This window comes from Petromyzon marinus, unplaced genomic scaffold (genome assembly GCF_048934315.1).
Source record: "Petromyzon marinus isolate PM22_M1 ecotype Great Lakes invasive population unplaced genomic scaffold, UKy_Petmar_22M1.pri1.0 PM_G_Scaffold_74, whole genome shotgun sequence".
Classification (NCBI taxonomy): Eukaryota; Metazoa; Chordata; class Hyperoartia; order Petromyzontiformes; family Petromyzontidae; genus Petromyzon; species Petromyzon marinus.
Window position 1 is genome coordinate 172,469 of NW_027423029.1, and position 12,166 is coordinate 184,634.

Consider the following 12,166-nt stretch of genomic DNA (forward strand, 5'->3'; position numbering starts at 1 on the left):
CATAGAAACCCATAGACTACTCACATAGAGACCCATAGACTACTCACGCAGAGACCCATAGACTACTCACGCAGAGACCCATAGACTACTCACACAGAGACCCATAGACTACTCATAGAGACCCATAAACTACTCACATAGAGACCCATAGACTACTCATGCAGAGACTCAGACTACTCATAGAAACCCATAGACTACTCACGCAGAGACCCATAGACTACTCACGCAGAGACCCATAGACTCATCACACAGAGACCCATAGACTACTCACGCAGAGACCCATAGACTACTCACGCAGAGACCCATAGACTACTCATAGAGACCCATAGACTACTCACGCAGAGACCCATAGACTATTCACGCAGAGAACCATAGACTACTCACACAGAGACCCATAGACTACTCACGCAGAGACCCATAGACTACTCATGCAGAGACCCATAGACTACTCACGCAGAGACCCATAGACTACTCATAGAGACCCATAGACTACTCATAGAGACCCATAGACTACTCACGCAGAGACCCATAGACTATTCACGCAGAGACCCATAGACTACTCACACAGAGACCCAAAGACTACTGACGCAGAGACCCATAGACTACTCATAGAGACCCATAGACTACTCATAGAGACCCATAGACTACTCACGCAGAGACCCATAGACTATTCACGCAGAGACCCATAGACTACTCACACAGAGACCCAAAGACTACTGACGCAGAGACCCATAGACTACTCATAGAGACCCATAGACTACTCACGCAGAGACCCATAGACTACTCACGCAGAGACCCATAGACTACTCACGCAGAGACCCATAGCCTACTCATAGAGACCCATAGACTACTCATACATACACCCATAGACTACTCACACAGAGACACATAGACTACTCACGCAGAGACCCATAGACTACTCACGCAGAGACCCATAGACTACTCATAGAGACCCATAGACTACTCACGCAGAGACCCATAGACAACTCACGCAGAGACCCATAGACTACTCATAGAGACCCATAGACTACTCACACAGAGACCCATAGACTACTCACGCAGAGACCCATAGACTACTCACGCAGAGACCCATAAACTACTCACGCAGAGACCCATAGACTACTCACGCAGAGACCCATAGACTACTCACACAGAGACCCATAGACTACTCATAGAGACCCATAAACTACTCACGCAGAGACCCATAGACTACTCACGCAGAGACCCATAGACTACTCATAGAGACCCATAGACTACTCACACAGAGACCCGTAGACTACTCACGCAGAGACCCATAGACTTCTCACACAGACACCCATAGACTACTCACGCAGACACCCATAGACTACTCACGCAGAGACCCATAGACTACTCACACAGAGACCCATAGACTACTCACGCAGAGACCCATAGACTACTCATAGAAACCCATAGACAACTCACGCAGAGACCCATAGACTACTCACGCAGAGACCCATAGACTACTCATACAAACCCATAGACTACTCACGCAGAGACCCATAGACTACTCACACAGAGACCCATAGACTACTCATAGAAACCCATAGACTACTCACGCAGAGACTCATAGACTACTCATAGAAACCCATAGACAACTCACGCAGAGACCCATAGACTACTCACGCAGAGATCCATAGACTACTCACGCAGTGACCCATAGACTACTCATAGAACCCCATAGACTATTCACGCAGAGACCCATAGATTAACCACTCAAAGACCCATAGACTTCTCACGCAGAGACCCATATACTACTCATAGAAACCCATAGACTACTCATATAGAAACCCATAGACTACTCACGCACAGATCCACTCAGAGACCCACAAAACTACTCACACAGAGACCCATAGACCACTCATAGGGATCCACAAGACTACTCACACAGAGACCCACTTCACACGCACAAAAATACCTCTCACTCATTGACCAAGTCACCCACTCACCCAAGGTGCTGTGTGGTGGACGGACGGAGACACACGACAGTGGAGACCACTCCCCTGCCTTCCACTGTGGCAAGTCGGCTACCATTCTCACGCGGACGCAGTACTCATCCTCGCGTCCCGGCAGAAGCATCATTTGGTGTTGGTACCGGCATCCGATGAAGCGCTCCTGGCAGTAATCATCAGTAGTAGCAGCAGTAGTAATAGTAGCAGCAAAAGCATCATCAGTAGTAGTAGCATCATCAGTAGTAGTGTCATTGGTAGCATCATCATCATCAGTAGCAGCATCACCACCCACCCACTCAACCACACACATCTCCCGCCACAACCTCCCTACCCCCGTCACAACTCCGGCAACCTCTCACCGTGAGTCGAACGCCGCCTCGTGTTGAGATGTCAACCTGATGGTGGAACTTCACGTCATGGGACACCAGCGCCCTCCACCCACGCCCGACGGAGACCAACAACGACAGCTTCCACACCTCCGGCTCTCCGTCAACCGCCGCCTCCAACTCCCAAGCCTCCCCAGGACCATCGTCATCACGGCGGTCATCATCACCGTCGTCACGGTCATTGTCATCACCGCCGTCAGGGTCACCGTCATCACCGCCGTCACGGTCATCGTCATCATCATCGTCACGGTCATCGCCGTCGTGGTTGTCGTTGTAGCCATCATCGTCGTTGTCTTCATCGTCACCCACAACACCGCACTCCTCATCCTCCTCCTCCCCCAGCGTCAGTTTGTCGAGCCTCAGGGTGAACGACGGAGCGCTGAGCACAGCTGAGACACGGGAGAGGGGGGGGTCATGGCGAGGGATGTTTGTATGATCTCCCCCTGTCCTATAGAGTGAGTGGAGATTGTGTGATCTCCCCCTGTCCTACAGAGTGAGTGAGTGGAGTTTGTGTGATCTCCCCCTGTCCTACAGAGTGAGTGGAGCCTGTGATCTCCCCCTGTCCTACAGAGTGAGTGCAGTCTGTGATCTCCCACTGTCCTACAGAGTGAGTGGAGTTTGTGTTATCTCCCCCTGTTCTACAGAGTGAGTGAGTGGAGTTTGTGTGATCTCCCCCTGTCCTACAGAGTGAGTGGAGTTTGTGTGATCTCCCCCTGTCATACAGAGTGAGTGAGTGGAGTTTGTGTGATGTCCCCCTGTTCTACAGAGTGAGTGGAGTTTGTGTGATCTCCCCCTGTCCTACAGAGTGAGTGGAGTTTGTGTGATCTCCCCTTGTTCTACAGAGTGAGTGAGTGGAGTTTGTGTGATCTCCCCCTGTCCTACAGAGTGAGTGAGTGGAGTATGTGTGATCTCCCCCTGTCCTACAGAGTGTATAGAGTGTGTGTGATCTCCCCCTGTTCTACAGTGAGTGAGTGGAGTTTATATGATCTCCCCATGGTTCTACAGAGTGAGTGGAGTTTGTGTGATCTCCCCCTGTCCTACAGAGTGAGTGAGTGGAGTTTGTGTGATCTCCCCCTGTCCTACAGAGTGAGTGGAGCCTGTGATCTCCCCCTGTCCTACAGAGTGAGTGAGTGGAGTCTGTGATCTCCCCCTGTCCTACAGAGTGAGTGGAGTTTGTGTGATCTCCCCCTGTTCTACAGAGTGAGTGAGTGGAGTTTGTGTGATCTCCCCCTGTCCTACAGAGTGAGTGGAGTTTGTGTGATCTCCCCCTGTCATACAGAGTGAGTGAGTGGAGTTTGTGTGATCTCCCCCTGTTCTACAGAATGAGTGAGTGGAGTTTGTGTGATCTCCCCGTGTTCTACAAAGTGAGTGGAGTTTGTATGATCTGCCCCTGTCCTACAGAGTGAGTGAGTGGAGTTTGTGTGATCTCCCCCTGTCCTACAGAGTGAGTGGAGTTTGTATGATCTTCCCCTGTCCTACAGAGTGAGTGGATTTCGATTTAAAGCTTTCGTGACTGCAATGATTCATCTTCTTTGGTTCTTTCGGTAAAGTCACGTAGAATGATAATAAAATAAAAAATTGATAAAATAAAATAACACAATAATATTCTCACGACGTTTCGGCCACAACACAAGCGGCCTTCATCAGGTGAAGGGGGGCGAGACTGTCTGGTAGGACAGCGCTGGAGTGTCCACTCCAGCGCTGTCCTACCTCCAGCGCTGTCCAGCGCTGTCCTACCTGGAGTGTCCACTCCAGCGCTGTCCTACCAGACAGCGCTGTCCTACCAGACAGTCTCGCCCCCCTTCACCTGATGAAGGCCGCTTGTGTTGTGGCCGAAACGTCGTGAGAATATTATTGTGTTATTTTATTTTATCAATTTATTATTTTATTATCATTCTACGTGACTTTACCGAAAGAACCAAAGAAGAGTGAGTGGAGTTTGTGTGATCTCGCCCTGTCCTACAGAGTGAGTGAGTGGAGTTTGTGTGATCTCCCCCTGTCCTACAGAGTGAGTGGAGTTTGTGTGATCTCCCCCTGTTCTACAGAGTGAGTGAGTGGAGTTTGTGTGATCTCCCCTTGTCCTACAGAGTGAGTGGAGTTTGTGTGATCTCCCCCTGTTCTACAGAGTGAGTGAGTGGAGTTTGTGTGATCTCTCCCTGCCCTATAGAGTGAGCGAGTGGAGTTTGTGTGATCTCTCCCTGTCTACAGAGTGAGTAGAGTTTGTGTGATCTCCCCCTGTTCTACAGAGTGAGTGGAGTTTGTGTGATCTCCCCTGTCCTACAGAGTGAGTGGAGTTTGTGTGATCTTCCCCTGTTGTGCAGAGTGAGTGGAGTGTGTGTGATCTCCCCCTGTCCTACAGAGTGAGTGAGTGGAGTTTGTGTGATCTCCCCCTGTCCTAGAGAGTGAGTGAGTGGAGTTTGTGTGATCTCCCCCTGTTCTACAGAGTGAGTGGAGTTTGTGTGATCTCCCCCTGTCCTACAGAGTGAGTGAGTGGAGTTTGTGTGATCTCCCCTGTCCTACAGAGTGAGTGGAGTTTGTATGATCTCCCACTGTCCTACAGAGTGAGTGGAGTTTGTGTGATCTCCCCCTGTTCTACAGAGTGAGTGAGTGGAGTTTGTGTGATCTCCCCTTGTCCTACAGAGTGAGTGGAGTTTGTGTGATCTCCCCCTGTTCTACAGAGTGAGTGAGTGGAGTTTGTGTGATCTCTCCCTGCCCTATAGAGTGAGCGAGTGGAGTTTGTGTGATCTCCCCCTGTCTACAGAGTGAGTAGAGTTTGTGTGATCTCCCCCTGTTCTACAGAGTGAGTGGAGTTTGTGTGATCTCCCCTGTCCTACAGAGTGAGTGGAGTTTGTGTGATCTTCCCCTTCCCCTGTTGTGCAGAGTGAGTGGAGTGTGTGTGATCTCCCCCTGTCCTACAGAGTGAGTGAGTGGAGTTTGTGTGATCTCCCCCTGTCCTAGAGAGTGAGTGAGTGGAGTTTGTGTGATCTCCCCCTGTTCTACAGAGTGAGTGGAGTTTGTGTGATCTCCCCCTGTCCTACAGAGTGAGTGAGTGGAGTTTGTGTGATCTCCCCTGTCCTACAGAGTGAGTGGAGTTTGTATGATCTCCCACTGTCCTACAGAGTGAGTGAGTGGAGTTTATGTGATCTCCCCCTGTCCGACAGAGTGAGTGAGTGGATTTTGTGTGATCTCCCCCTGTCCTACAGAGTGAGTGGAGTTTGTGTGATCTCGAACTGTCATACAGAGTGAGTGAGTGGACTTTGTGTGATCTCCAACTGTCCTACAGAGTGAGTGGAGTTTGTGTGATCTCCCCCTGTCCTACAGAGTGAGTGAGTGGACTTTGTGTGATCTCCCCCTGTCCTACAGAGTGAGTGGAGTTTGTATGATCTCCCCCTGTCCAACAGAGTGAGTGGAGTTTGTGTGATCTCGCCCTGTCCTACAGAGTGAGTGAGTGGAGTTTGTGTGATCTCCCCCTGTACGACAGAGTGAGTGGAGTTTGTGTGATCTCCCCATGTCCTACAGAGTGTGTGAGTGGAGTTTGTGTGATCTTGACCTGTACTACAGAGTGAGTGAGTGGAGTTTGTGTGATCTCCCCCTGTCCTACAGAGTATATGGAGTTTGTGTGATCTCCCCCTGTTCTACAGTGAGTGAGTGGAGTTTGTGTAATCTCCCCCTGTCCTACAGAGTGAGTGCGTGGTGTTTGTGTCATGTCCCCTTGTCCTACAGAGTGAGTGAGTGGAGTTTGTGTGATCTCCCCCTGTCCTACAGAGTGAGTGGAGTTAGTATGATCTGCCCCTGTCCTACAGAGCGAGTGAGTGGAGTTTGTGTGATCTCCCCCAGTTCTACAGAGTGAGTGAGTGGAGTTTGTGTGATCTCCCCCTGTCCTACAGAGTGAGTGGAGTTTGTGTGATCTCCCCCTGTTCTACAGAGTGAGTGGAGTTTGTGTGATCTCCCCCTGTCCTACAGAGTGAGTGGAGTTTGTGTGATCTCCCCCTGTTCTACAGAGTGAGTGAGTGGAGTTTGTGTGATCTCTCCCTGCCCTATAGAGTGAGCGAGTGGAGTTTGTGTGATCTCCCCCTGTCTACAGAGTGAGTAGAGTTTGTGTGATCTCCCCCTGTTCTACAGAGTGAGTGGAGTTTGTGTGATCTCCCCTGTCCTACAGAGTGAGTGGAGTTTGTGTGATCTTCCCCTTCCCCTGTTGTGCAGAGTGAGTGGAGTGTGTGTGATCTCCCCCTGTCCTACAGAGTGAGTGAGTGGAGTTTGTGTGATCTCCCCCTGTCCTAGAGAGTGAGTGAGTGGAGTTTGTGTGATCTCCCCCTGTTCTACAGAGTGAGTGGAGTTTGTGTGATCTCCCCCTGTCCTACAGAGTGAGTGAGTGGAGTTTGTGTGATCTCCCCTGTCCTACAGAGTGAGTGGAGTTTGTATGATCTCCCACTGTCCTACAGAGTGAGTGAGTGGAGTTTATGTGATCTCCCCCTGTCCGACAGAGTGAGTGAGTGGATTTTGTGTGATCTCCCCCTGTCCTACAGAGTGAGTGGAGTTTGTGTGATCTCGAACTGTCATACAGAGTGAGTGAGTGGACTTTGTGTGATCTCCAACTGTCCTACAGAGTGAGTGGAGTTTGTGTGATCTCCCCCTGTCCTACAGAGTGAGTGAGTGGACTTTGTGTGATCTCCCCCTGTCCTACAGAGTGAGTGGAGTTTGTATGATCTCCCCCTGTCCAACAGAGTGAGTGGAGTTTGTGTGATCTCGCCCTGTCCTACAGAGTGAGTGAGTGGAGTTTGTGTGATCTCCCCCTGTACGACAGAGTGAGTGGAGTTTGTGTGATCTCCCCATGTCCTACAGAGTGTGTGAGTGGAGTTTGTGTGATCTTGACCTGTACTACAGAGTGAGTGAGTGGAGTTTGTGTGATCTCCCCCTGTCCTACAGAGTATATGGAGTTTGTGTGATCTCCCCCTGTTCTACAGTGAGTGAGTGGAGTTTGTGTAATCTCCCCCTGTCCTACAGAGTGAGTGCGTGGTGTTTGTGTCATGTCCCCTTGTCCTACAGAGTGAGTGAGTGGAGTTTGTGTGATCTCCCCCTGTCCTACAGAGTGAGTGGAGTTAGTATGATCTGCCCCTGTCCTACAGAGCGAGTGAGTGGAGTTTGTGTGATCTCCCCCTGTTCTACAGAGTGAGTGAGTGGAGTTTGTGTGATCTCCCCCTGTCCTACAGAGTGAGTGGAGTTTGTGTGATCTCCCCCTGTTCTACAGAGTGAGTGGAGTTTGTGTGATCTCCCCCTGTCCTACAGAGTGAGTGAGTGGAGTTTGTGTGATCTCCCCCTGTTCTACAGAATGAGTGAGTGGAGTTTGTGTGATCTCCCCGTGTTCTACAGAGTGAGTGGAGTTTGTATGATCTGCCCCTGTCCTACAGAGTGAGTGAGTGGAGTTTGTGTGATCTCCCCCTGTCCTACAGAGTGAGTGGAGTTTGTATGATCTTCCCCTGTCCTACAGAGTGAGTGGAGTTTGTATGATCTCCCCCTGTCCAACAGAGTGAGTGGAGTTTGTGTGATCTCGCCCTGTCCTACAGAGTGAGTGAGTGGAGTTTGTGTGATCTCCCCCTGTACTACAGAGTGAGTGGAGTTTGTGTGATCTCCCCATGTCCTACAGAGTGTGTGAATGGAGTTTGCGTGATCTAGACCTGTACTACAGAGTGAGTGAGTGGAGTTTGTGTGATCTCCCCCTGTCCTACAGAGTGTATGGAGTTTGTGTGATCTCCCCCTGTTCTACAGTGAGTGAGTGGAGTTTGTGTAATCTCCCCCTGTCCTACAGAGTGAGTGCGTGGTGTTTGTGTCATGTCACCTTGTCCTACAGAGTGAGTGAGTGGAGTTTGTGTGATCTCCCCCTGTCCTACAGAGTGAGTGGAGTTTGTATGATCTGCCCCTGTCCTACAGAGCGAGTGAGTGGAGTTTGTGTGATCTCCCCCTGTTCTACAGAGTGAGTGAGTGGAGTTTGTGTGATCTCCCCCTGTCCTACAGAGTGAGTGGAGTTTGTGTGATCTCCCCCTGTCCTACAGAGTGAGTGCGTGGTGTTTGTGTCATGTCCCCTTGTCCTACAGAGTGAGTGAGTGGAGTTTGTGTGATCTCCCCCTGTTCTACAGAATGAGTTAGTGGAGTTTGTGTGATCTCCCCGTGTTCTACAGAGTGAGTGAAGTTTGTATGATCTGCCCCTGTCCTACAGAGTGAGTGAGTGGAGTTTGTGTGATCTCCCCCTGTCCTACAGAGTGTGTGGAGTTTGTATGATCTTCCCCTGTCCTACAGAGTGAGTGGAGTTTGTATGATCTCCCCCTGTCCAACAGAGTGAGTGGAGTTTGTGTGATCTCGCCCTGTCCTACAGAGTGAGTGAGTGGAGTTTGTGTGATCTCCCCCTGTACTACAGAGTGAGTGGAGTTTGTGTGATCTCCCCATGTCCTACAGAGTGTGTGAATGGAGTTTGCGTGATCTAGACCTGTACTACAGAGTGAGTGAGTGGAGTTTGTGTGATCTCCCCCTGTCCTACAGAGTGTATGGAGTTTGTGTGATCTCCCCCTGTTCTACAGTGAGTGAGTGGAGTTTGTGTAATCTCCCCCTGTCCTACAGAGTGAGTGCGTGGTGTTTGTGTCATGTCACCTTGTCCTACAGAGTGAGTGAGTGGAGTTTGTGTGATCTCCCCCTGTCCTACAGAGTGAGTGGAGTTTGTATGATCTGCCCCTGTCCTACAGAGCGAGTGAGTGGAGTTTGTGTGATCTCCCCCTGTTCTACAGAGTGAGTGAGTGGAGTTTGTGTGATCTCCCCCTGTCCTACAGAGTGAGTGGAGTTTGTGTGATCTCCCCCTGTCCTACAGAGTGAGTGCGTGGTGTTTGTGTCATGTCCCCTTGTCCTACAGAGTGAGTGAGTGGAGTTTGTGTGATCTCCCCCTGTTCTACAGAATGAGTTAGTGGAGTTTGTGTGATCTCCCCGTGTTCTACAGAGTGAGTGAAGTTTGTATGATCTGCCCCTGTCCTACAGAGTGAGTGAGTGGAGTTTGTGTGATCTCCCCCTGTCCTACAGAGTGAGTGGAGTTTGTATGATCTTCCCCTGTCCTACAGAGTGAGTGGAGTTTGTGTGATCTCGCCCTGTCCTACAGAGTGAGTGAGTGGAGTTTGTGTGATCTCCCCCTGTCCTACAGAGTGTGTGGAGTTTGTGTGATCTCCCCCTGTTCTACAGAGTGAGTGGAGTTTTTGTGATCTCCCCTTGTCCTACAGAGTGAGTGGAGTTTGTGTGATCTCCCCCTGTTCTACAGAGTGAGTGAGTGGAGTTTGTGTGATCTCTCCCTGCCCTATAGAGTGAGCGAGTGGAGTTTGTGTGATCTCCCCCTGTCATACAGAGTGTGTGAGTGGAGTTTGTGTGATCTCGACCTGTACTACAGAGTGAGTGAGTGGAGTTTGTGTGATCTCCCCCTGTCCTACAGAGTGTATGGAGTTTGTGTGATCTCCCCCTGTTCTACAGTGAGTGAGTGGAGTTTGTGTAATCTCCCCCTGTCCTACAAAGTGAGTGCGTGGTGTTTGTGTCATGTCCCCTTGTCCTACAGAGTGAGTGAGTGGAGTTTTTGTGATCTCCCCCTGTCCTACAGAGTGAGTGGAGTTTGTATGATCTGCCCCCGTCCTACAGAGTGAGTGAGTGGAGTTTGTGTGATCTCCCCCTGTCCTACAGAGTGAGTAGAGTTTGTGTGATCTCCCCCTGTTCTACAGAGTGAGTGGAGTTTGTGTGATCTCCCCCTGTCCTACAGAGTGAGTGGAGTTTGTGTGATCTCCCCCTGTTCTACAGAGTGAGTGAGTGGAGTTTGTGTGATCTCTCCCTGCCCTATAGAGTGAGCGAGTGGAGTTTGTGTGATCTCCCCCTGTCATACAGAGTGTGTGAGTGGAGTTTGTGTGATCTCGACCTGTACTACAGAGTGAGTGAGTGGAGTTTGTGTGATCTCCCCCTGTCCTACAGAGTGTATGGAGTTTGTGTGATCTCCCCCTGTTCTACAGTGAGTGAGTGGAGTTTGTGTAATCTCCCCCTGTCCTACAAAGTGAGTGCGTGGTGTTTGTGTCATGTCCCCTTGTCCTACAGAGTGAGTGAGTGGAGTTTGTGTGATCTCCCCCTGTCCTACAGAGTGAGTGGAGTTTGTATGATCTGCCCCTGTCCTACAGAGTGAGTGAGTGGAGTTTGTGTGATCTCCCCCTGTTCTACAGAGTGAGTGAGTGGAGTTTGTGTGATCTCCCCCTGTCCTACAGAGTGAGTAGAGTTTGTGTGATCTCCCCCTGTTCTACAGAGTGAGTGGAGTTTGTGTGATCTCCCCCTGTCCTACAGAGTGAGTGAGTGCAGTTTGTGTGATCTCCCCCTGTTCTACAGAGTGAGTGGAGTTTGTATGATCTCGCCCTGTCCTACAGAATGAGTGAGTGGAGTTTGTGTGATCTCCCCCTGTTCTACAGAATGAGTGAGTGGAGTTTGTGTGATCTCCACGTGTTCTACAGAGTGAGTGGAGTTTGTATGATCTGCCCCTGTCCTACAGAGTGAGTGAGTGGAGTTTGCGTGATCTCCACCTGTCCTACAGAGTGAGTGGAGTTTGTATAATCTTCCCCTGTCCTACAGAGTGAGTGGAGTTTGTGTGATCTCGCCCTGTCCTACAGAGTGAGTGAGTGGAGTTTGTGTGATCTCCCCCTGTCCTACAGAGTGAGTGGAGTTTGTGTGATCTCCCCCTGTTCTACAGAGTGAGTGAGTAGAGTTTGTGTGATCTCCCCCAGTTCTACAGAGTGAGTGAGTGGAGTTTGTGTGATCTCCCCCTGCCCTATAGAGTGAGCGAGGGGAGTTTGTGTGATCTCCCCATGTTCTACAGAGTGAGTAGAGTTTGTGTGATCTCCCCCTCTTCTACAGAGTGAGTGGAGTTTGTGTGATCTCCCCCTGTCCTACAGAGTGAGTGAGTGGAGTTTGTGTGATCTCCCCCTGTCCTACAGAGTGAGTGAGTGGAGTTTGTGTGATCTCCCCTGTCCTACAGAGTGAGTGGAGTCTGTATGATCTCCCACTGTCCTACAGAGTGAGTGAGTGGAGTTTGTGTGATCTCCCCCTGTCCGACAGAGTGAGTGAGTGTACTTTGTGTGATCTCCCCCTGTCCTACAGAGTGAGTGGAGTTTGTGTGATCTCCCACTGTCATACAGAGTGAGTGAGTGGACTTTGTGTGATCTCCAACTGTCCTACAGAGTGAGTGGAGTTTGTGTGATCTCCCCCTGTCCTACAGAGTGAGTGAGTGGACTTTGTGTGATCTCCCCCTGTCCTACAGAGTGAGTGGAGTTTGTATGATCTCCCCCTGTCCAACAGAGTGAGTAGAGTTTGTGTGATCTCGCCCTGTCCTACAGAGTGAGTGAGTGGAGTTTGTGTGATCTCCCCCTGTACTACAGAGTGAGTGGAGTTTGTGTGATCTCCCCATGTCCTACAGAGTGTGTGAGTGGAGTTTGTGTGATCTAGACCTGTACTACAGAGTGAGTGAGTGGAGTTTGTGTGATCTCCCCCTGTCCTACAGAGTGTATAGAGTTTGTGTGATCTCCCCCTGTTCTACAGTGAGTGAGTGGAGTTTGTGTAATCTCCCCCTGTCCTACAGAGTGAGTGCGTGGTGTTTGTGTCATGTCCCCTTGTCCTACAGAGTGAGTGAGTGGAGTTTGTGTGATCTCCCCCTGTCCTACAGAGTGAGTGGAGTTTGTATGATCTGCCCCTGTCCTACAGAGTGAGTGAGTGGAGTTTGTGTGATCTCCCCCTGTTCTACAGAGTGAGTGAGTGGAG

The 12,166-nt window shown here is 50.3% G+C and overlaps 1 protein-coding gene across 1 annotated transcript in view; it reads right to left on the reverse strand.

Annotated features, from left to right (window-relative positions):
* The window catches only part of LOC142920758 (uncharacterized), a 93,101-nt gene that overhangs the window by 899 nt on the left and 80,036 nt on the right, over positions 1–12,166 (reverse strand). Inside the window, exons 4-5 of the mRNA XM_076062830.1 lie at positions 2,330–2,745; positions 1,968–2,133 (exon numbers count right to left, since the gene is read on the reverse strand). Coding sequence (XP_075918945.1) covers positions 1,968–2,133; positions 2,330–2,745 — 582 coding nt within the window. The remainder of the gene's footprint in view (positions 1–1,967; positions 2,134–2,329; positions 2,746–12,166) is intronic.